General features: G+C 38.2%; 1 protein-coding gene across 4 annotated transcripts in view; it reads right to left on the reverse strand.

Moving 5' to 3' along the window:
* Positions 1–272: 272 nt before the first annotated feature.
* The window catches only part of SCG5 (secretogranin V), a 32666-nt gene continuing 6458 nt past the window's right edge, over positions 273–26480 (reverse strand). For all 4 annotated transcript variants that reach the window (XM_074909786.1, XM_074909790.1, XM_074909788.1 and 1 more), the window contains exons 3-6: positions 15619–15768; positions 12634–12746; positions 7070–7123; positions 273–3337 (exon numbers count right to left, since the gene is read on the reverse strand). In XM_074909786.1, the coding sequence (XP_074765887.1) occupies positions 3242–3337; positions 7070–7123; positions 12634–12746; positions 15619–15768 (413 nt within the window). In that variant the 3' untranslated portion in view covers positions 273–3241. The remainder of the gene's footprint in view (positions 3338–7069; positions 7124–12633; positions 12747–15618; positions 15769–26480) is intronic.

Genomic DNA, 26480 nt, shown 5'->3' on the forward strand with positions numbered 1-26480 from the left:
CATATCGCTATTTCCCCTCCTAAATAATACACTAAGCGTTTTTATATTACTTTCTTCACATCTTTATATTCTTTACTACTGAGTTAATTATAAGACTGTGTTATCTTTTAAAAAGTGTATGTTAAGAGTGTGTGTGTGTATATATGTACACATGCACCCCCAGAGATTTGTGTTACAAATCAACTACTATAATCAGCTCAGTTACACAGTGGGTTTTTTAAACTAAGGTCATAAATATTTCTTTACCAGACAAAACCAATGTTGCATGGCAATATACTTTATTCTGTATAGCTTATTTCAAGCACATTGTGTCTCAAATATGTCAGAGGTAATTAACACACGTGCAGATTTTAAAATAATCTTGAAAGGTTTTAATTTAATGAAAATTCTAAATAATAATAGCAATATACATGCTCCTTAGTTCACATGCATCACAAATGTAAAAGGGTGATTACACCTGTAAGAGCTGAACAGCTGTTTACATTCTTGTAAATCTTGGTTTGGTGGAGTGAGCTCCCAGTAAGGGAGTCAGTATCTTTGTTCATTGATTCCGAAAGAACAGCACTGTGATGATTCTTTATAAAAAAATACATCTATGTGTTTGGACTGTTGTTGGAGCACAGGAGGGAAAACTTTTTTGCTTGCTTTTTAAAAATTTTTTAATTAATATGGGACTACCAATACTAGTATAGAAAGGCAGCTCTGCTATGAAACTGAAATTAGAATAATTAATCTCATTATCATGGCGTAATACCTATATTTTATTAAAATTTCACAATAGTGCTGTTGAGTGTTCCTGGTGAAACACTCAAGCTGATGTACTCAGCAGATGGTTGCTCACCACCATGTGTCTGATTTCTTCCAGCGGACAGTTCCAGTAAGATGCATCATTGTATTGTACAGTGTAAAGGGTTTTTTTGCCTGCATTTAAAGACAAAAACATCTCTAAGTTGTGTAATTTTTCCTTCACTTGCTCTGTGAAGTTCTGTCATAGACAGAAGGGCAGCTCCTCAGGCCCCACCAGGGTGACAGGCAGCCACTGGAGATCCCTGTGCTGGTCAGCTTGCAGCACCAGATTATCATATCCCCATACAGGGGGGGTGTAGTGAGCTAAAGTGCTTCAAAAAATCAGATGTGAAATTTCTGATACTGTTAAGGAAACAATACTTCTTTACTCCTTTTTTAAGCCCCCCATTTACTGTACATAGCGCCTTTTATTATGTGCTGGTCCTTACTAAAAATTTAATAAATTGCCTTCATGGTTGCTTCATTTCTGTGATTAAAATGGATTTTTCTGGAGCTAATAAAGACAGAACGTACCTCAGATTGTTTTAAAAGTGTTGATAAGACAGCTGACTATCGGAAGACACACCAGTTTCTTAGTAATGGAAATGTAGCCTCTGACCAACTGGCAGCCTTGTGGCAGCACCAGCAGCTGGCTGTGGGCTTAGGTGGGAGGATCCATCATTTCACTCACTCCGGGCCACTGGGCATCAGTAGGTTCTGATCGCAGATTCATGCCACAACATAAGAGTTTTTTTCTGGTTTTGGAGACAACATTTGCAACCCTGCAGCTCTCAGTACCAGTGTGAAGACTAAGCAGGAGTGCAGATAAAGAGTTACACTTCAAAAGCAGAGAATGCAAGTTCCCTCATGTGAACAGCTGGACTACTCTCATCCCATTCCAGGCAGTGGAATTGGAAGGAGCTCCACGATTCACACAGACTCCTCAATTTCATATCACATGTGAGGATAAACCCCACTGCATTGCATACTATTTAGTTTTCCTGAATTTTTTAAAAGAGGAAGTATGATGGAAGACGTGATAGTTCAGCCTAGAACGTTATGGAGTTTTGCAATCCACCCATAAATGACATGAAAGTACTGACTGTCTTCGTAAGTTACTACAAATTACTAAGTGCTGGGATAGAAAAAGCAAACGCCACACACAATCGTATTTGTGCCATCCTATTAACGTTAATCTTAGATAGTCAGGCCCTTTGGTTTCTGTTAGTTTCTTACCTGTTTTTTTCTCAGGGGTCATCATGCCTGTCATACTGTTGTCTGTAGGACAGGGAAGGAAACTGCAATTTTTTTCCACGGATCTGAAGTTCAAAAAGCATAAACTACTGTTGTTTTCCATAATTTCAATGCCCCATGCATATGGGCTTGAAATATTTCAGATGCCCTCTGATATTAGATAATGTCATAGTCTCATCTTTCAGAAAGGGAGAACTCAGTTTTCTGAAATATAAAGTTCTACAATCTCCTATGGGCAAAAAGGCAATTTAAGCTTCCCAGAGCAACTTCAAGAGCAGTGACAGCTACCAGCATTATTAGCGTGTCATAGTTTTTTGGAAGATCATCAACTGTAATGGCCTTCATATCCTGCATTTAGATTCAGAGGATGTTGACACAACATTATTAACACAGACAAATGTCTCCATCTTCACTTACAATATCCCAGGCACACATAATTTAAGAACGTTATAATGCATAAATGCTGCTGTTACTAAGACAGAGAACAGCGGGGGAGATGAATTTCCACACAACAGTACCATTGATAAGGAAGAAAGATGTGCAAGTGTTCAGGAAAGTTGTGGACATGGAACGACTAAAACTAACAGAAAAATGTTCCAGTGGATAGAGTCAAAAAGCAGTTCTTTAATTTTTAAATTTGCACAGCAATAACCAAGACAAATGGGCCTCCGAAATATTTTGGAAAATGTCACTTTGCAAACCTTGTAGATTGCTTAAATGTTTATTAAAATGGACCAAAAGCCAAAATTCTCTGGGTAAAATAAATAATTTGTCTTTGCTAAGTAACAGTATTTGTGAACAAAACATAAAACTATAATTTTCATGTGTCAAACACAGTAACATTTAAGATTAAATGTTGGAGTCGAATTGGGAATTTTTTTACATCTTCCTATTTACAAGCTGCTCATTAAGACCATTTACCTCACGTTAGCTATTAAAATGACTAACATTTTTTAAGTTTGCTCCATGACTAAAATAAAAATAACAGAAATGTCCTTTTACCATAACTTAACAAAAAACAGAACCATATTTTTGTTATCTAGGAGAACATACTGTTATAAATACAGCTGTTTTTCATCTACAATTATATAAATAATAAACATGCTGCCATTCACAAGGATTTTAATAGATGATTATATATAAGCAATATTACGATCTAGCAGAGGATGGCATGAGTTTTCATCATTCATTTTTATTGTACTTATTCAGGACCCTTGTCTTCATCTGAAAAATGTGGAACAGACTTCTTTGCTACCACATTATCCAGTCGCTGTCCTTGCAGATATGGGTTCACACTCTGAAAAAGTTAAAAATTATTTATGCTTATTAGAAACAAAAAAACATATAAAAGGTAACTAGGATTATTTGATATATTTATATATTTCTTATCTGTCAAATACTTGCAGACTGAAGGAAAAAAAAAATTGCTGCCAGGGAGTAAATCTAAAAGTCAATCAGTGTTTTGTTTTCTAACATTTTTTTGTGTGCAAGAATTTAATCCAATCCACTAAAAAGAATACAAGTGAAGGAGGACTATCGAGAATATAGGACAGTCTGAATTAACACTGCCTTTTTGCTGCACCCCTCTTTTCCTCAGCTCAGCAAAGAAGCAGCAGCAGATCTAACTCCCTAATTCTTGAGGCAGGACAGAACTTGTTAGAGAAGTACAGGTAAAGCTTTATGTTAAATCAGTAGCCTCTGACAGACCTGCTGACAGGCAAGTTAGGTACCACGGTACCATTTGTGACCAAAGTCTCTTCTCTAGCCCATCTCTCCAGGAAGCCCCTCCTCGCTTCCTCTCAATGCTGTGATAAAAAACGGGTGGCACAGAAGCAGAGCCAAACAAGGTTTTGGCATAGGAAATGGCTCTCCTACCGCTGCCAGAACAAGGGAATGCTGGAAGGATCATCCCTGGCAAGGGTTTAACCTCACTCTGCACCATGCAAGCAGCACAATGTGAGACTGAAGATGAACAGATCCTGTCTCAAAACCGGAGATCACAGTAATGTAGAAAGCCTATGCTTGAATTTTGTCTATACCAATGGAATAAAATGTATTTATTGTATTGCAAGTATCAAGCAGTTTAGTGGAGCTTCAGAATTAACTTAATACACCCACTTTCTGGCCTGTTATAGTGTCAGTGTAAACAAAATTCAAGTATATACTTTCACAGATATAGACAAAAATTCTAGTGTGCTGGTTTTGATGCCAATAAAAATTGTTTACCTAAGGACAAACTTTGGAGAAATGCAGATTTTCCATATCTCCTGATTTTTGTCAGGCTAGCTGTATCATAGAAATTACTTTTCTTGAGATATTTCTGTGTTTGTTTCACCAAAACTTAAGAGTTAAATACTATGCAAAAAAACCCCCCAACCTTTTAAAATAGGCATGAAATATTTATTTTTCAAACATCTCAAGTATTTGTCAAATCTCTGGAAAAGATTTGGGGTTTGTCTTCGAGTTTAAGCCCTTGGGTTTCTCCAGATTTGTAGATGCTATCATTAATACTTAATCATAACAGAGCAGCCCTTTTGCTTTCTTCTATTGTTTTTTTGAGTGCTTTGCCTGCTGCAAGTGAAAACGTAAAAATATTAAGAACCAGAAATGTGGAAAAATCTTTGAAAGTAAAACTACACTAATTTAATGCTTTAAATTGTTAAAAATAAGACACATGTAAATGATTTGTGTTTGTTGAAAGAAGTTCTGTTTAATGTTAATGTAGTGAAATTCGGCTGTTGCATAAACTTCTAGGAATTATTTGAAGATTCTTAGGAAGATTAATTGGCCTTTTTTTTTTTGAATGGTACTTGCTTGCTACTTTTTGAAATAAAGTAGAAAAGAATAAAAATGCATAAAAATTTGATTCATTCTCAACCAACAAGAAAACACAAAATATAATGCAAAATCTTGAGCTGATTTGACTAAAAAATGTTTAATCCTATATAGCTATGCTGAATTCAAAGCAATGCAGTTTCCAAGTACCTTTGTGCACAGCTCGGAGCCCACAGCAATGGGACTTAGCGATTACAGAAGCACTCCTGTCATATTCAGGATATCAGACTGTGGACAGGGCTATGCTCATGCATAGAAATTAAAAAAAAGAGGAGAATTGCTAGTTAAATTAGAGGACACTGGAGGCTTCCTTGTCTTGCACTGAAACGGCTGCAAAAAATAATGCAGCAGCAAACTGTAAAGCTATACCTTTGCTATATTTATTGGTTATGTGTATCTATGCTTGTATGTGTGTTTATATACATACATTTAAATATATGAATATACACACATACTTAGAATATGTAGTTTTGTAGACTCAGTAGTGCCTCTGTGACTGCTGCACTACAACTCATATAGAGACAGAAAACAGTTACTCTCCATGGACAACCCAATTCTCCAAATATGATTTGCTTTAAATTAAAATTGAAACATTCTGACCCAAAAGCTGTCCTCTCTAAATACTCTGTGCAGAAGGGCATGGAGAAGTGGCAGGGTCTGCAGAAGACAGGAGGGCAATCCTGTGAGCTTTTTGGTTTCTGGAAAAATACACTGCCGCTGACAGCTCTAGGTTACCCTTGTGCTGATAAAGTTAAAATTCTGAATTGTTCATTAAAGCATCAGTAATCATTACAGTATTACCCTCAAAACAATATAATACTTTAAATGATAATGAATTAACCATTAAGTGACATGCCTGTGCTACGAAATCTGCTGCAAAACAAGAAACTGAAGCTTCACCTCCAAAATTCTGGGCCACCCGTGGCCATGTGGCTGTCATGTCTCTCCAGTCATTATTCCTTTTGTATCTGATTACATCAGTCAGCACACAGAAATTTTTTTTTTGTTCTCATGTATATATTGCACTAATCCCACTTTAACATGTTGCTCTAGGTATTAATAAATATTCCACAAAACTATTTCCAGAATAAATTCTACTTAGAGTTAAAATCAGATAATTACCCTTTCTCCTTTTCTGCTAACAAACTCAAAAATCAAATGTAAGCTGAAAGCAGATACTAAGCTCAAGATAGATCATTAACTTACGGTTGAACAGTGTTTATTACCAGTGATGCATGAATTGGTAAGAAATCAACTTGCCTTCTCCCTTTCTAGCAAAGACTAGGTTTGAGAGTTAAATAACTAACTAAATAAATAAATCATCTTCACTTATGCTTCAGTTATTTTAAACCAAATTTACTTTGTTTACAATATAAACTGTGCTGTCATATTTTGAAAAGCTACTTTCTGGCAGAGAGCTAGTCTTTTTCTTCTTGGAAAAAAAAAAAACAAACCCTAACACACACAAAAAAAAAACAAACCCAAAAAACCAAAAAACAAAACAAACCACCAGCAGCAAAGCTGAAGACTTTGACTCTGCCTGAAAGTGATTTTTGGATAGAAAAGCTGACGCTACTAAAAAAAAGAGAGACAGTAGTGAGGTGGACTGTGCAGAGGTTCTCTGTGATATGTGGATTGCCTTCCTTGTTTCAGGGGCAGAAAGATGAGAATCTATTCATTTTTTGTATTTCAAGCAAGTGGGACACAGAGATAGAAGTTCAATCTGAGGTAAATCAAAAATATACAAGTGAATCAAATTACATCAGCTAAACAACCAGCTGTACTGTCATTTACACTCAAAAACATAATCACATGTACGGATAGTGGTAACTAATTTTACCAATATTTTTAGTAGGAAACTAGTTTTAATTTCTGTTTAAAAGACATTTAATTAATTTTAAATGGTTTTATGCAAATAGCATCGATTTAAAAACACATATAAAATTTTTTAATCAATGCTCTGCTTTGAAGTCCATTTTCTGAAAGCAACAGGTTATTTAGAGAAATACATCTGGTACTGGGCAGACAGTCCTGAAGCTTGCTGTAGTAGTTTATTACAGAGATTCCCTCACTTTATGCATTATCTAAGGTATAATGCAGATTCATTAGACTAACTCCACATTTCAACAGTATGTTTTTAATTCTCATTAGCTCTCTAGATGATACAGGGGCTATAAAGTATTCTGATAGTTACCCTCTTTCTTCTTTTAGGACCACCATTAATCTTCTCAAAGAGTAAATTCTTGCTCTGGAAGGGGAAAAAATGAAGCCATCAAGTTCATTACACTCTTCTTTTACTACTTTTTCTGTTAAATATTAGCAAGTTTAGAGGCGTGTGTAGTTTTATGGGAAAGATAAACCACAAATAAATATTTGGATATTCCTATTAACATTTTGCAGGAGCAGCCACAGTCTTAACAATTACAAACCCAGTAATCTTCCACTATGTTGCACTATATTATCATCTGTGTTCAGGCAGTAAGTGCTTCAAGTACATGCTGGTATAATGATACAGACTGGATGTTCCATCATGTGATACATGGTCTAAATACATATATATTTAAAAAAAATAAGAAAAGAAAAATAAGAGTGGGAGGGAGAGAAAGCAGGAATCCTGCCTCTGGTACATCTTTCTTTCTATACATTTGAGGTGACACATGAACAGGAGCAAAAAAAATTTGCTTTACAAGGGATTTTCTGATTCCTTTCAAAAAAGGGAATCAGCGTCATTCCTACTGTTTTGTTGTCTTTGCTCATTCCCTTCCAGATATCAACACTTCCCAGTGCAAAGTTCTGCTGAAAGGAGTTCAGTGCCAACTCTTCCTTTGTTTAAGTAGTGCCCTCAATAAAGTTTCTAAAAACCATTTGGTCTATAACATTTTTTTAATGGCAAACCTTTTAAAAACTGCCAAAAACATCTTGGCAGAAGAGAAAGTTATGATGATGGGAAAAGAAAAAAAAAACACAACACAAAAAAACCCCCCTTTGACCATAGTTTACATAAGTGCATCCACATATTGTTGTATTTCATACAAGTAGTGAATTCTAATAAAGTCTGGAATAACACACACATGCTCAACACATTTTGTTTCAATTGTGTATTATGAAGAAAAACAAAACCAAACCCTAACCTGAAAATGGAAGGAGAGAAGAATTACATGTATAAAAGCAGAACACTGTATAAACAAAGCCATTAATTCTGCTATAAACAACTGACCTAACATTGATTATATAAATAGAAAGTGTAATTCTAGCACGAGACAAATTCACCAAACACTTCTACCCTCTCTGCAGCCTTGATATGAGAAAAAACAAACATTTTCAAGTGTTACAATGAAATCTGCCAAAATTGTCTGTTCTGTACTTCACATGTTCATTAAACCCCAAATTCACAAGGCCTATCTCTTGCCCAACCTCAGTTATTTTGTCTGAGCTGTGCCAAAAGGGAACAGAGATGAAGTTGGCCAAGGGAGGCATTCTTGGCTAGTCATTTATGCAAACTCACTTTGGGAAAACTTAAATTTAACATTTTAAAGAAACCCACAGATGTGTAAATTATTCTTTTTAGGAAACAAAGCACCACCAAAGCCTCTCTTTGTAAACTATTTGACCTTACACTTTTCACAAGAAGAAAAATAGTGTTTCTAAAATAAAAAGCATTTCATGACTACTGGAGCTAACACTTCTGTCACTCAGGAAAATTCCTGACAGTTGAAATGTTCCTGATCAGGAAGGATGCATTTTGTTTAGTCTGTTTGGGAATGTTTTAAGGCCATAACTACTACTTAAGCGTTATATGGAGTGCAAAGCAGATGGGGTTATGGAGCATGAGCTATGAGTGTGCTTGTGCGGTAAGAGCAATCCTGAATATATCTTCCAGCGCCTAAGAGCCTGAGCTCCATCAGCCACCAAAATTTGCCTGTGAAGTGCTCACCATTCTCATCTGTTGGTGATGCAGATGATGTAGGAGTTGCACAGAGTTTCTCCAGTTAAAAATACACTTCACATGGATATACGCTGCATGTGCATTGCTACTTTTTCTTTACTTGTGGAGATTCCTTTGCGCTGACCTGGCTACTTGGATTAGGATACTACAGGTTGGGATTTGGGTGGGAAAAACTCAGAAGTTAAAATGCTTACAACCAACTAATACCAGAGATTTACCCTTAGATCTTTTCAGACTTCACTGAAACTTCTTTAAGTCAGTAATAATCAGCAGCTCTGTAATCTGGACCTGCACAATTATTAAAACCAAAAAGGTAAATTGCATTGCAAAGTTGCACCCTTTCAGAAGAGCTTTTTTTTCCAGTCAATTTACAGTCTTATCAGGAATATCAAGCATGACAATTTCTATTACACCAAGCATACTACACTGAATTAAACAATATGTACTGTCTGAAATTGAAGAGGGGGACCAGACCTACCATAACCATCCCTATAATCACCATTGCCATCCAGATATTTAACAACATCAGTTGGTAAAGAAAGATGCACCTAATGTTGCTCACTATAACTGGAGTTGACATTAAAAAAAAAATAAAAAAAAAAAATCCAAGTGACTAGTTTCAGGTTTCCATTAAAATTAGGAAGCCAGGGATGGTAACTTCTTTAACAAGGAGTTCAATATTGAGTATTTTTATCCCTCATTTCCATTGGCCTTTCTTTGTACTGTCTTGGATACCTCCACTGTAGCTGACAAGCAAAACTGGCATTATTCCTACCCTTAGAGTGAAATGTTATCCATTGCTTTGGTAAAAAGAAATGTGGCTGAAAAAACATAGTTGCTTTTAATCTTCTATTTGTACACTAATACTGGTGTCAGAAAACACAGCTGAACTTCCCTCCTCTTTTTAATCTCTACATGTGGTAGTGGTTAACACTTTGGGTTTCAATAAATAACAACTTACATTTAAGTGGTTTTTAGATTTGTACTGTAAATTGTATATTGTAAACTATCTTCGTGTAAGTCTTTCTGGATGCCAACAACACTTCTTCAGACCATCTAGAGTCAAGTTGCAAGACACAGAAAAAAAGGCACAGTCAAATGAGAAGTACCTGTCTCCTGCAAGGAAAAGTCTAAACTGAGGGGAAAAAAACCCATCAGAAATCTTTGACACGATAGTTGCACACTAGGGTAGAAACCTCCAAAAGTCTCTCATTTTACTACTTCCAGTGTCCCTTCTATGTTTTCCATGTATGAGGAGGAAAAAAAGGATCTTTGGGGTTGGGGAGTAGAGGGTAAGCTGTGTATCTCACTTTATAAACAAGGTCTGTTCCTGAGACTTCCAACAGAAATTCCATATTGGAATTTGGATACATGGAGAGTTGTCCCAAAGACAGAAAAATTCTTCCTCTTTCTTCCCTCTCTTAACCCAGTATACAGTTATGATTTCTGTATTTGTATCTTCATATGTATTAGCAGTATTTACACATAATATTTAACATCTACACAGAATCATACACTTTGTTGTCTAAGACAGCTTCTAGACTTGTTTTACCCTTATAAAATATGTCTACTATTCATAGAGTACTGCAGAGGTCCCACAGCTTTACAAACATGAGGGCCTGTCACCAAAACAAACCAACCAACCTGTTTCCTTCCCATTATTCAAGAACTAGCAGGTCGTTTTGGTTTGTTTTTTTTTTTTTTTTTTGGTGACCTGCTAACATAATTTGGGTTTTACTGTGGTTACGCTAAGGAATGCATGCTGGATCCTTGAAAGGGCAAGTCAGTGGGAACTGTAACATTGCCTCAACCACTCTGTGGCAGGAAAAGGAAAAGACAGGGGAGAAGCTCCCCCGAGAGCTGTGAGTACGTGCCAGCTCATGTGGGTCCAGGAGACACACTGGCTCCGAGGTCTTCAGATGGTGGTGACAGCCTAGTGCCTTCACAGCACGCGGGAGCTCACAGAAATGCCATCTGTAAATACACAGCTGGTACAGCCCCTGGCGCATTTGGTCCCAGGCTCTTCCTGGGAGAAGAAGGAACAGGCTGCTAGCGGGCAGAGGGGATTTTGGTGGCTGGGGGCAGCCCACAGTTGGCCGTGTAGGTCATTTACGACCTAATCAAGATGACAGTAAGTGACCTAAAAGATCCGTTCTACTTTATCTCTCCTTTATAACGTCTCAAACAGCTAACTTTTAGAGTGCTTTTCTGCTCTTATTTTTCCAGAGAGATAAAAATAACAAAACCAGCCATAAAAACAGATATCGTTGTATTTATCTTTTTAATGTGTAGTAATATACAATGAGAAGGCAATTGGGGAAATTCTCCTGGACCTCAGCAGAACATTTGCTCATGCACGTTACCAGCTGTTTCATCTCTAATTAAAAAGATCTGGAGTTGGCTACGCTGCAGCTAGATATGATTACTGTTTAGTACCTAACAGTCTGTTTTAATCCATGCATGAGCAGCTTTTTCCCCCTGAATTAGTAGTGATGGATGGAGAAATGAAAAAAGACCAGTATTCATTAACGATTACCTACCATTTGTTAAGTATATATGTTGCTGATGACAATGCAGTATGTATACTTGATTCTGAAATATTGCTATAGGCCAAAGATTTACAGAAGTGCTTTTATAGTCTTCAAAATGGTATTATTAAAGTAAATTACTTATGAATAATAAGCAAACTAACAGCATTATCTGGCATAAATAAGAGAGTTCACCATCTGGTGTTTTTAAAATTAAAACCTTTGATGGTAATTACTTAGAATGCAAGAAGAGTTTCCAAAATTTGGATTTTTGGCATGATTCTCTCTAGAAATTTAGCGCTCACATAAGTAATTAAGACTATAAATCTTACACTGGTTTGATTATGAACGATGAATCATTGTCTCACAATTACAGCAGAAGAGGCTGCCAAACATGTCCATTTATCAATATATGCTTACAGAGCACTGGTTTAGGGCAATCTTAAGTAAAGTGTTATAACAATGTAAAATGAGATTTCATGATTTGCTCTAGAAGCATAAATTATGATCATTGTTATTGTTTTCCTGGCGCCTGAAAATGGATTTGGGATTGAACATTTAACTGATGTAATCTAAGATTAAGTGGCAGAGCTTTCTTTGGAGCCTCTAGCCTGCAGAAATAGTCTAGCTGGAGTTATTAAAGTCCTTGTACACTCAGAACAAGATTTTTGCCCTTAGTGTAGCTTGCTGTATTTATTATATGCTATGTGTCAAATAGGTTTTCAATATAATATACTGCATAACCTGAACAGAGGAAGAAGCAGCATTAAGTGCTCCAAAATCCTTAAACCAGAGAGGATTCCTTAGAGCAAGTTGTCTGGTCGCGGGTTTTTTAATGTGTTTAGGCACTGCTGAACTCCATTAAGGATTTTTTAGCATTTAAGTAGCTGAGCAGTAAATAGTCACTGAACCTGGATAACCTTTCAAATTAGGGCCCTGTTATGTTTTGAAATCTTGTGCTAAAATCTGCACTAATACTGGTTACATGTTCACTGTAGTTTGAGATGTGTTTTGTTGCATTTATCAAGCATATATACAGTTGACATGCTTTGGGACAGGTAGTGAGATGAGGATTTCTACTTTCTATTTTTATGGGCTTTTCATCAATCACAGGCATTATTTCTATATTATTAAGGGCAAGTACACTTTTCTGAGAAGTTTCCCTTAGGGTAACAATTTTTCCAGAATAAGCACAATACTCTCCTTGTGGTTTCATAGTATCCCACACAGCAGACAATACCCAGTTTCACATGCAACAAAAATAAGCAAGCAGCATGTACTCACCCACTTGCCCATGTTGGGATAGTCATGCTCTGGATCGAAAAGGTGTTGGTGCAGCTGGTATTCCCTGCTGAACTCTGCTGTGTCTGGGGTGTTTTCTAGACACCCATCGTCAACTGCAAAAGTATGGTAGAAAGCACTGAGTGCTTAGTAGCTTTGAAATACACATTATGTGCCACATTATGCAATTAAAAAAATCCCAACATTTAAAAACCTGGATGACTGGAAAATACCAGGTATTCTTTTCTTTTGAAAGGAGTTTGTCAGGATATATTTAAATATATTTTTTAAAAAAACCCACAACATCAAAACTAAAAAAAAAAAAAGTTGTCCAAGCTCTCCCCCTCCTTCTTGTTTTTCTTTTAAATTAGTGATTAAGCTTGATTTTACATAGAACTGCATGTTACTCTGATTCAGAAGGGATCCTCCTTTCATTTTTAAATGCTCATAGAACGTTGTAGAAATTGTTTAGGCAGTACTTTTGAAGCTCATGGTAAAACGATGCTGTGAACAAAGACAGCTCCTCACGGAACTCCATTTCTGGTTTGCTACTTTTCTCAGAATGGCTGAAAACCATTTATGCCTCATATGATCTCATAAAAACACAATGTGGCAGAAGTTCTATGCTGAAGACATTTCTGCAGATTGGTAACTAAGCTGATGGGTCCAGAAACCTCCTTTAATCACAATGGATATTTTTGCAGAGAGTGTCACATCAAGGATAATATTCTTAAAAATCAGTTTAGGGACTTGTTACCAAAGTAAGTAATCTTTAGAGTAAACAAAGATTCAACAACTTAAGGCCAGTGTAGCTCTTTGGATAAAGTCTGTTGCTGGAGCTCCCTCTGCTTTGTCAGCATGGGGAGCTTGCAGCCCAACTTCCTCTCAGACATACCCAAGGAGATCCTACCACCCGGGACATGATGCTGGGCATCCCGGTAGCTACATCTGCCGGAACATAATCAGTCCAGAGGACACACCTGTGGACTTTCCCTTCTGTCCTTATGTGATCATCATGTAAAAAGATTTGCAGACGGATTATCTTTTCTCCTTACATGTGGCAAAAAGACGTAACTTAAAAATTAGTTGGTTCAATGACCTGAGAAGGTTATTCTAAGTCCAACAGATCCTGCTTTCTATTTTTTTCTCCTTAGAATGGCAGTAGGAAATGGGGGAAAACTCACCATACTGGCTAAGTAATTCAGAGACCATTAAAGTTAACTACAAGCACTTAAAACTTATTCCAGTCTCAGCTGGGACAGGGTCATCTCAAGAGAGAGGCAGGTGACAACAGAAATGCAGCAGAACTTCTCAGAGCATCGGTGTCTTTTGGTAGAAAACACAAAGAGTAGCTGGACATTCGTGTGCCCTCTATAAATACTAATCCAAGTGTCTTCAAGCTCAAGTGCTCCAGACTTACGTATTCCTGCTGTGGAATGTGCATATGTAGACAGTGACTGGAAAAATTGTTTTCCATTAAACAAATCCACAGACCTGATTGAGGCAGGGCTCTGGTAATTTGTATGCATAATACAGTCACCACTTGAATTTCCATTTAAGGCTCTGAAAAATATTTTACTCTAATCCTAGTAGATAGTATCTTCACTAAGACAGAGCAATTTATCTGAGCAAGCGGCACTTCCCTAAGAATTCCCCCTGCGCTCAGATCTGACTATCAGCTAACAACTTTTATTCACCTAAGAAAGAAAAATTGAAGGGATTTTCAAAGGCATTTCTCTGGATGCCAGGTTTTTAATTTATTTATCTAATCACTAACAGAAGTCTAATGGGCAAGCACAGAAGATAGAAAGTCTGTGCCTGTGAGAAAACTTAAACCCATCATTTGCAACCTGTCAGACAACAGCTACACTGAACAAAACAGAAGATTAGATATTATTTCAGAAAAGATGCAGGCATCATCACCAAATGGGCTGTAATAGAAAACAGTAAGGGAGAACTATTCGCAATTTTGCCATATTTTTGAATGAAATGTAAAAACACTGCAAAACTTTTCATGACATTTTTTTTTTTTTAATCAATTTTAAGCTGGTTAGAACATCTTAAAATAAGAATACACACAACTGTTTTGCATTATCCAAATAACATAAAAGAAGACTAAACAGAAATATTCTGAAAGGATGTCTTAGCTCACAAATAAAAAATGAGAGAAAATAGAGTGCTCATTCCCAGTTCCAGCTCCCAAGGCAGCCAATGGGTGTTTTACTACTACTTTCAGTACTGGAAGTCATTCCTTGGCTCAAGTAACAGGAAAAAGATCAATTCCCTTAGGGTATGTCTATATCATGCACATGCAGTGCATGTTTTACAGATCCTTCAGCAGTAGCCACCCTCCTAGCGAGGTGTCTGTGCAGGCGCACGCAGAGGGACACTCCGGGTGCCTTGGGTACCACACCGTGCTGGCACTCCACAGCTGCGCTGCTCCTCCGCCAGAGCAAGCCTGCATGCAACACCTTGGGGTATGTCCATGTCGTTCTCTGTTTCTTGGCACAGATGCACCCTCAGTGAGCTATAAAGCCACATGGATTGGAGCCAAGGTGTCTTAAATATTGACTCATGGTCTGGGTTGGAGATCAGGGCAGACAGTTTCACTCCTCTTGGCACAATGAAAGTCTCTAAAATAAGGGTAAATCTCCTCTGTACAGAATGCTAACTTTTTTCAGAGGCCAGCCTAAAAATTAACTCCCTTAGGAACAAGATGCTCTCATAAACCTCACCATCTTCTACTCTGAGGTCAAGATGATTTCTTACACCTGATGTTCTATAGCAGTCATACAGCAATATAGAAGGTGCACGTATTTAAAAAAAAAAAAATCTCATCTAAGCCACCTGATTGCTCAACAGTTCTGCTCCTGGGGTGAAGAATGAAAGGGAATACCCACTGCTAATCAAGTGTCATACTGCCTACAGCGCTGAAAGGCTGAAAGATGTACAGTAAAGACAGAGGTGTGAAGGCTAGAGCAGAATTACCTGTTTTTCCAAGAGGGCAGGGATTTGGGGGGTCAGGATATCCTTGATCTTCACTGAAATCCTTTGGTACGTTATCTCCTGTAAGCTCGGCTACGATGTTTGGAATATTGCCATAAGGACCCAAGTGCTGGAGACCCTCATGTGCACCACCTAGTAAAGACAATTTACACACACAGTTTTTTTACAACATTAAAAGTGTAAGTGCTTTACTTGCTACAAGTAATCCATATTTAGATTTAAATGTATATATACGTGGGTTGTTATAGAGACAGAACCAAGTTTCAATTTCAAATGTTTCTCTTAGAAATATAACCCTGTGACCTAAATCAGATAACTTAGGTAATGAAAAATGAAACTAAGAAACAAAACCATCCACTTACCATTAATTTTCAGATTTTTTTTCCTTAACTATTTAAGTTATATGTAAGAAAATGCAAAGAAAAAGAAACATGAGACAGTAATGGAACTCAATACGCTTACTGTACAATCATCTTCAGTCACTGTTTATTATAGCAAGAAATAATTGAAGAAGATACAGCAAGACAACATTATGGCAAGAAGAAAAAGTTAATGACACTGTAGAAAGAAATAATATTATTTGCTCAGCCTAGAAATACATTAATAAATTAAGTCATGTGAGGGGACCCAAGATATTATAGCAAATTTGATTGCATACAGGTAGGAAAATTATTTTAAAATCAAACCATTTCTTAAGCGAAAACCTCAGTTTCCTGCAGTAGTGGTGAAAACTCTTAATGAGTCTACCTTGTAGTCATTAGGGTACGAACCATCACATTCAGTGACTTTTACACCTTAATAGATCAGATGCAGCCTTTTCCATTTGTCCTGCAGGACTTGGAGCACCATCACTGCAGGGTTACAACAGCAGCGTGCAGCAGGTGTTGTAATTCAGTAGCAGAGAACACAATGATGGGCTTCCTGCTCTTGGGCAAACACACAGAAGTGGTGTGCTACAGCCTTCCTCCACACATCTCAGCTTGAGCACCTTGCCTTTGACAGTAGGGCCTTCCACTAAAGGTTTGGGAATCAAGCTCAAGGCATTCTCTCTATATGCCTCTCTACAAATATTTTTCTGCTCCAGATCTCTTCTGTGCACATTACTGGCCAAATGCATCTACAGGCTAAAACCCAGCTGGTTGTACAGTTTTCTAAATATTCTGTACTTAATTCTTTTGAATTTTGGACAAATAAAAAGTTTCAGGCATGCTCTTTTTCCCTTCCATAAGACAGCCACCACACACGCTGCAGCAACAGCTAATGTACTTACTGAGTACTGAGATGGTTGTGTGACAGCAGAGCAACATTTTTTAAAAACCCTATATAATGAGGGACAACAACATATAATCAACATATAAATTCCATTAACAATGAATGAGAGGAAAAGGAAGTTGAATGATTGAAAATGTGAGTTTAAGAGTGAACACAGACACAACTGTTTGGGTGAACAGCACGATCACCATATTATTACCAAATAGTCTTATTTTCAAATTCTGTAATTTTTATAGATCTGTAAGAGTGGAATAAAGCTTCTGAACATGAAAGCTGCTCCAGAAAAATCATTCAAGTACTCCTGTCCCAACTTAGAAATAAAAACTACCAGCCTAAATCATCTTTTATACAGCTAAGCATGGTAAGATAACAAAATCACTTTCAAAAATTGCTAACAGAAGGCAGTCTTGACAAATCTCATATTCATTTCTACATTTAGAAGTGCTAGTTGAGTCAAATTGTCTATATTTTGCAAGTAATCGGTTGGAAGCTGGTATTACAGTACCAGAAACAAGTCAGTCTATAAGCATATATATTGTAACTAAAAAAACCTATATTGTGACTAAAATTTAATCAACATGCTAATTTTCCCCCTCAAGGACAAGTTTCTTATTCCGCAATACAATGTTGAAGGAGTTTTACAGATATGTCACAAACATAAAAGTAACACTATAAAAAATTTGCATCTGTGTTTATGTGAGGTTTTCCATTGTAGCTGACCATGAGACCTAATACTAAAACCGGAATAGCATTACAGACACTATGAACTTTATTATACACTTACAGCCCACAGTCAACACAAAGATGATGCTAGTAAGAACTGTATAGATTCAAAATAATGCTATGGTGATGAGGTTAAAAAAAAAAAAAGCATAACATACATTTAATCTAATGTGTAGCATAAAATATTTCTTTTGTACTGAGCTCCTTCACATGAAGATTGATTGCATATATGTACTTAAAAGCATCAGGTTATGATTCTGCTGTAAACTACAGAACCACATAATCAATATGTGTTTGAACATCCTGTATACAATGTGGTTCACTATGGGACAATCCATCAGATAGAGGCGTATCTCCGCTTGTATGTGGTGCAGACCTCTTGGCACCAAAGCTCCATCCATAAAGAAAACAGAGGTACTTAGCAGGCTCCAGTGTGCTATATATACATGTAAGATTAAACCGACTGCCAAGAATTCCCTTGACTGAGTACAAAACAATCTTTTTATATTAATATAAAGGATTGTTTCCTTTAGGTATAAATGTCCAGGATGGTTTAAAGGTTTTTCCTTTCTTTCCAAAAGAGCTGGTGACAATAGCACCTGCTCTGGTGCCATAATTTAGCACACTTGAGTGATTTAATAGTATTATCAAAGCTTATTCCTTATAAACTCTGATAAATAGTGCACTCAGTAAAGACTGCAATAATAAAAATGAAATGCTATGAAGGTACCAAATAGGGGTATTATGTACAGTAATTCAAAAGCTGCATTAGTTTTGGTATTGCAATGTTACTGATTTGAAGAAACTTACTAGGATTAAATACACTGCAGCTACCAAGTCAAAATATTGTCATATTTACAAACATACACAGTCAGCTACAAAAATAGCACAAGATAGGTCTCTTGAACCTTGAGGCAGAGACTGAAAGAAAAAGACAATCCTACTAAATATTGAGGAACTTTTCATTATTTCCTATCAGAGGGAAGCATGAGAGACACCATCGTTAACTTATTTGAAATTGGACTAGCAAAAATCCAGAAGAATAGTACAGAGAATACCCTTGTACTGAGAAAGGATGAGAGAGATAAATCTATGTTTTTCCCATCTCTCTTCATTCTTGTATGAACTGGCTCTTGTGTGCCACACACTAGCAAAACACCACCTCCAAACCAATCAGCTCCCTTTCGTGTGCAGGATTTCTGTCTGAGCATGTAGTTATTTTACATCCTTAAAGGATAAACTACAAGTTTAAGTCTTTTGGACTGAGGTCAGTATTGTCATAAGTAAGCTTTGGATTTAGTTTAAAATATATGCATATATGTAAACATTTTCTGGCACTGGTCCTGAACTGTTGCAGGGTGCAAAACAAAAATGGAACAATGCCTCTCCCCTTTCCTATAATTCTGGAAAAGTCTTTAATCATCTCACCAACTGCTGATATAATCTCAATTAGAGATACTTGGTATGACTAAAAATTTAAAGTGCACCCATTTTAGCTCATTTCTTTGTAGGAGAAATACTGTCTCTATGGGTGAGAGGACAACACAACCACTCCATTCTTGGAGGGGGGAAAAAAAAAAAAAAAAAAAAGAGAGCAACTTGTTTCCTGCCAGTATTGAATATTCCCCTGATCAAACACATCCAATGGAAATGCTGTTAGTCCACTGAAGTTCTAGTTGCCACTACCCATCTATTGGTAGTGTAAAGTGCAAGTGAAACAAGTCTGTTCTCAGAAGCCATCCTCCACATCAAATACAAACAGGCAATGCTGCCCCCCAAAAGAGTAATTTTAAGAAAGTCAGTGAGAATGTATTTTCAAAAGTGTAAAATGATTGTAGAACATTTAAAGACTAATAATGGGACAAATTTGTCTTTCAGTCTGACTGGAACAGTTTCTCACATCACAGTGTAGATAGGGTTACCCCACTTCCAAATTCAGAAGAGAAGTGGTTTGGCCAATTTTAGCAAGGAGATACCACATAGAATGGATCATGAGTATCTGTTGTGAGTAAATAAATTCCAGATCCCAAATTAAAGCCCTTTAGTTAGAGAATCATGCTAGATGCACTAGTTTTCATATTTTTCCTCTTGAACATCATGAAGGAGATTCTTAAAGTGTCCAAGCCCTTCCTAGATGCCCAGAGGAATACTCCCCAAGTAAGAACTGCACCTCTTACAATCTTGAGCTGTACAACGCTCCAAACAAATATGAACTGCAATGGAAGCCTTCTATACGTTATCCCATTTGTGTAAGATACCTGAGACACTAACCAGAGATGCAATACCATTTTTGCTGCTTTGTAAAATCTTTTGTTAATCTAGACTCTTAGTTCTTCTCAGTCGGAAAAATCTTCAAAATTATTTCCAGTGTGTCCTCTCTGATAGTGTGCTCTTTTTCGTGTCACTGTGACAACCTTCCATACTATCCTGCACTTCTGTCCCCAGTCATCTTGCTGTATCTACCTTTTCTGTGTCGTTGTCACCTTCAAAAGTGATGTCTCATCCCTAATCAAAGGCAAGTTTGGCACAATACTTTCTGGTGCTGTTGTGTTTTAAAATGGGACATCATTCAGTAACTTCTTTTCTCCTTTCCTTTATTATCTGCAAGACTGCCCACCATGTAATCTGATTAATTCAAACTGTCAAAAAAATCCTGAATGCAAAAAATGCATTTTCATTTTCCTTACCCTTTCTAAGATCACTAAAAGCTTTACAGTCCAATGTCATTTCCCCTGTCCGTCTTCAGCTAGCTTAATCCTAGAGAGCTCTATCCTGCTTTCTGAGATTAAGATCAAGTGAGAGGCACCAAAAAAATTATAAAAAGGATCACATTTTCTCTATTCCACAGAAGCTGCTAAGTAAGAGAATATGGAAAGAGAAAAGAACATAGAACCAAGAATGGAAAAATGCAAACCTAGCCAACTTCCTTCACCATTCAAGAGCATGCCTCAGGAAACCCAAGAAAACTACAGCTATACATACTCAAGCATCCCAGATTCTCCTTAATGACACAAAGTTTCTTAAAACTATAAAGACTAATTTTCTTAAAACTATAAGAATAATTTTCTCTGCAGAGGGACAAATTCCTTTTAGTATGTTTTCTAAAGCCTTAATTTTAAGCACACACATCACACAATTACTGACCTTGCTTTTAGTGAATAATTCCATTTTATCCCAGATTTTAATTACAAACAGTACAGATATTTAAGATATGAAATGCTCTTATTGTGAAATGGTTAGGACCAAAGTAACGCCCATGTCTCTCACACTAAATTTATAACAGTAGCTTATATACCATTATTATTCATTATTCAAATTGTACACACAATAAAAAAAATCCAGCAGCTCACTTGCTGACAGAGCGCAAAAGCAATCTCTTATGCCTCCCTTGGTTGAACCATCCTCTAACGGACTATATTAATCTGCCCTTCAGTCTGAGCAGAAAGCTTTTGCGCTTCACTGTGCATAAGCTTAGCCTTTTTTACAGACACAGTGCTGCCTGCAGTATGCAGCAGTAGGGCCCCCCTGACACAGACTTCCACCTACCGTGCATCCGCAGAGTCAAGGGAAAGCACGTGCAGCAAGCAACAGCCCCGCAGCTCCCATGACATTACCTTGCGAACAACCACGCGTGCGTGCAGCACATGGCTCTGTGAAACGGCAGCAAAAGGAAGCCGGTGACCCACTTTACCCCACAAGGAATGGGACACTATTTCAATCCCATAAATGTAAATGTGCTGATGACTGGAGCACTTTATTCACTGGCAGTGACACCAGTGATAGAAGCCTAGATGCTCCATCAACACACTCATAGAAAAATACTCCTTTGGCTCCTGGAATGTGAAGCATGGAGGCACCAGAATCGTCCAGAACGGGACCATGTTTTCTGTTTACTGCTCCACTGAACTTCACAAAGTCTCCTGTTCATTTCCCCATTCATACTCACTCAATTCCATTTTCCATGCAGATAGCTCAAAGTCCCAGCTGGTTCTTCTGCAGTTCTTCAGTGGAAGTGTTTAAAAGCTTCACATGCCTGTCTGACAGCTGCCACCAGGGCAGATTTTCTGACTCCCCCAAACCACCTCATCGTGAACACAACCAGTGTGGGACTACAAGGCTCCCAAGTCTCAGCTTTCATGAGCCAGTATAACCTCACAACGCCAAAAGCAGAGGCCTTTCTATTCACAACTTCAGCCAACATCGCCCAAGTCAAGACGAGGTTTCTTTTGCACTTGTTGGCACACAAGGAAGATGCAAGAGAGTGGTAGGATGAAGAGCCTGGCCAGGTAAGACCAGGCCGAACACTGCTCTTTTGAGTGGGAGTGTTGATGTGCTCGAGGGTAGGGAGGCTCTGCAGAGAGACCTGGACAGGCTGGAGCCATGGGCTGAGGCCAACTGGAGGAGTTTCCATAAGGCCAAATGCCGGGGGCTGCCCTTGGGCCACAACAACCCCCAGCCGCGCTACAGGCTTGGGGAGGAGTGGCTGGAGAGCTGCCAGTCAGAGAGGGACCTGGGGGTGCTGATTGACAGCCGGCTGAACAGGAGCCAGCAGTGTGCCCAGGTGGCCAAGAAGGCCAATGGCATCCTGGCTTGTGTCAGCAATAGCGTGGCCAGCAGGGACAGGGAAGGGATCTCACCCCTGTACTCGGCACTGGTGAGGCCGCACCTCGATTCCTGTGTTCAGTTTTGGGCCCCTCACTCCAAAAAGGACATTGAATGACTCGAGCGTGTCCAGAGAAGGGCAACGGAGCTGGTGCAGGGTCTGGAGCACAGGTCGTACGAGGAGCGGCTGAGGGAACTGGGGGTGTTTAGTCTGGAGAAGAGGAGGCTGAGGGGAGACCTCATCGCCCTCTACAGCTCCCTGAAAGGAGGTTGCAGAGAGCTGGGGATGAGTCTCTTGAACCAAGTAACAAGTGACAGGACAAGAGGGAATGGCCTCAAGTTGCGCCAGGGAAGGTTTAGACTAGATATTAGGAAGCATTTCTTTACAGAACGGGTTATTAGGAGTTGGAATGGGCTGCCCAGGGAGGTGGTGGAGTCCCCATCCCTGGAGGTGTTTAAGAGTCGGGTCGACATAGCGCTGAGGGATATGGCGCAGTTGGGAACTGTGTGTTAGGTTAATGGTTGAACTGGATGATCTTCAAGGTCCTTTCCAACCTAGTTGATTCTGTGATTCTGTAACAGGGACACAGGCCAGTGAACCTGATGTACTAAGGTTCCCAAGGGGAAAAACCAGCTTCTTCCTCCCTCCTGTTCAGCAGCTGAGAACATTCCTCTTCTCATTCATCCCTGCAGCAGCTGTGAGGGCACTGCCAAAAGCACGCACGACACGAAGCACAGAGAGAATAGCTCTGGAAACCTCTGGAGCATGCCAGAGATCCTATCTCCTGCACACGACACCACAATCAAGAAAAGCAAGAATCTCTTCTTTGTCTAGACTTCTAAAATATCTTTTCATAGAATGAAATAAATTTTAAAAGCTTTTCTTACTGCAAGTTAATTTAAAATTCAGATGCGAGCAGCAGAAATGCACATGATTTTGAGAACAATCACAAAAAGGTATAAATCCTAACTAATGTGCCCAAGAAATAATTTTATGCATGTGAAAGACAAGGAGAGAAAAAAAAAATCTTTAAAAACAAGAGCTCATCATAATTTGGCCGATCTTCTCTGGTAGATTTTTAAATACTTATGGACATATTCCATTGCTAGATAAAATTTTACCATTTCATATTAAATTTCTATATACCATCTGCCAGCACTGAAAACCAGAAGTACTATAAAGCATTAAACAATACAGAAGCTATCATATTCCCTCTTCTCCTCAGGTTTCTTACCTCTCTTACTGGATCATTTCCCTCAAGTAACATGTACAAAAAAACACCCCCTGTTGCTACAAATGCCATTCTAATTGATTAATTACCGTTAGGCACATGAGAATCTACTTAATTCTAAATCCCTACACACCTGCCACCTTTCTTCCCTGAAGGAGTCTCATCTCAAACTGCTTTTTTTCCTTGGCATCATCTTTTAAAGATGACTTTATGAATAGCAGCAGTAGTCTATACCACGTAACAGTGGTTAGTGGGAGGTTTTAAGAGCTGGAGTCACTTTATCTTCTTGGTTTCTCAGAAGAGGGATGTGACACCTGCATTCCCTCTTGCTGGCACGAGGACTGCTATACACAACATTCTTTCAAGAAAAGGTTCAAAGCCTCAAATCTAAATAGGTCCCTTAGACCCTTATTCAAATAACAAAGATGATCTAGAGAGAACAGAGATTAAGACACTTTTCTTCTTGCATTCCCCACTGACTGACTTCTCTGATGAGAACACTAGTTTTGAGCATGAACTGAGGAGACAAGTGTAGTGCCTGCACACCTCCTGCAGCACTTGGGCACTGAGGAAGGGCACTTCCCCAAATTCAGAAGTGGCACAGCTCACAGTGGTAACACCCACAGCCATTGCTGGATCCTTGCTCCTCAAGATCATTGTCCAATACATTGAGGTAACCTGATATCACCTCCATATAGTAATACCGTTGAGATAACACAATACCACCTTCACATAGTAATACAAACACCTTTTTTGCTTGTCATGGCTTATAAATTCACATGGAAACAAGGATATTATGGGCAAAATTTTCAAACACTTGTCTTTAGTTAAAAACAAATCAAGTCATAACACTTCATTGTTTTCCTGTTTGTGGAGTTACAGGTATAATTGTTTGACATGCTCTTTCTTCACAGAGCTGTGCCATATCACTTAGATAAAGAAAATCCACTGTAAACCACCGCTGTCGTTTAGCACTGTCATTAGCTTTAAAATTAGGAATTAACATTCTAGATCACCTCTCACAACATGCACTACTGCCTGACAGTTGAATTCTGGTTATGTTTGACATTACAATCTGGGAAATAAAATACAAAGAAAATGATAGGGTTTTTAGACAGATCTATACAAATCCAGATGTCTACCATATTAATGTACAAAAAGGTGTAGCTTTACCATTTTTATTTTATGTTACAAATCTGAGATGTCCGTATTAAATTTTGAAATCATATTTCTTGGGACAGTTCAGTGATTTGCAAAAAAAAAACCCCAAACCTGAAAGCAGAGACTAGTAGACTGATGTTGGGGTTTGATTTTGTTTGTTAAATGTCAGGCCCATAATGCAGCGTTTGATTAAAGTCATGTGTGCTTCAGCAAAAGCAGTCCCAATGTGAATGTAACTTTATGTCTTAACTACAGCAGGACTTTCTCTATAGAACAGATACAATAATCCAAATCCCAAATGATTGTGTGGTCTCTTTGCACTAAATTGACACTACAAAGCAGCCCTGAAGCAGCAGCACTGGCTGCGGGAGGTCTGCCCCAGCTCGGTGGCACGCTGCCAGCCCAGGGCCTCCTGCGCTGCTACCCCCGGACACTGGCACAGAGCAAAGAGGACGCAGCCATCACACCGCCGTGACTGACGAGCCCCAGATATCTCTCACGCTCCGTGTGTCGATGGCCGTTACTTCTAGTCACCCAAGAAATCCAAATAAATTGGGGTATAAGCATAGCACATGGTAGCCCAAAAGCTAATGAGAGCAAAGGTCATTTCTGCACTGGTTTCACTGAGTGCATTCATAAGCAAAAGATTTGGTAACTTTCTAACAAGAAGATTTTACCATCTCTGTAGGAAACCACTATGGTCTTGCAGGTATGTTACAGGCCAGATAGCGAGGTCATCCAGCACTGCCTGTTTTAGGTTCCTTATTAGGAAAATGTAAACAAGATAGACATTACTAACATGCGTGGATTATTTGCATAATTTACAGACAGTAGATTTCATGCAAAGTGCTATTTGTACAGAGTCTGTGCTGACAAGTCATTAACCACCAGTTGTTAGTAGAAATATTAGCATAATGTTCCAGACTATCGAGTTTTATCATCTCAATCAGGCAAACAGTAACTACGTTTTTCTACAATAAGCATATTTATTTCCTTTCAAAAAAATCAAATAAACCCCAGCCTTTTCTTAGTAGCTATCAGCAGTCTCCACAAGAGAGTCAAAAACCTCCCAAAGAGACATCATATTTTCTTATTCCTACCAACAAATCAGGATTTAAGAGACATCATTTAATGCTGTCACTGAGGTTGACAGCATTACACCTATTTTTGCAGATTGAAAACTTCAGACTCTCTGGACTGTCATGTCAGCACCTTTATCAACCATCATCTCATCTGAAGTGTTTCTAAGAAATAAAACCAAATGAACCACCCAAGAGGCTTTCTGTTGTATTGAATTGTACAGGAGGCAACGAAAATACAGGAGATAATATCTGCAAAATGAAAATAGGACTTCATATTTCCCCTTATGAGATTAAGTGCTACAAACTGCCCGAGCTGAGCTACTGGTGCCCCCATGTGTTTAAGTGAGATTTTACTATTTTTTAAAATATTTTACTTTTTCTCCTATGCATGTATAACAGTCCTGAAATTTGCATTATGCACATATTCACACCCCCCTGCTTCCCCCCAAATCTTTAAATATTGTCACAAACTTAATAAGCATGCAAGAAAAGAAAAAAAACATGGTCTCTTACTTCATAAACTCCCTGCCAGGCAGAAAAAAATAACTTACATGTTTTTTTATATGTTGTAGGCATTTCTTTACTTTATTCTTTTGTCCTCTACCATAGATACAGCCCCCTTCTTGCCTATAGAAAAACAGAGCATAGCCCAGTGGTGCTTGTACAGTATTTTAGTGATAAACTTAAATAGTAACTACAGAAACACAATCACTCATTAAAAATTCCTACTTTGCTTTTGTTTTTCCCCTCTTTTTATAGATATTGCTAAGTG

The sequence above is a fragment of the Athene noctua genome, chromosome 6 (assembly GCF_965140245.1).
Source record: "Athene noctua chromosome 6, bAthNoc1.hap1.1, whole genome shotgun sequence".
Taxonomy (NCBI): domain Eukaryota; kingdom Metazoa; phylum Chordata; class Aves; order Strigiformes; family Strigidae; genus Athene; species Athene noctua.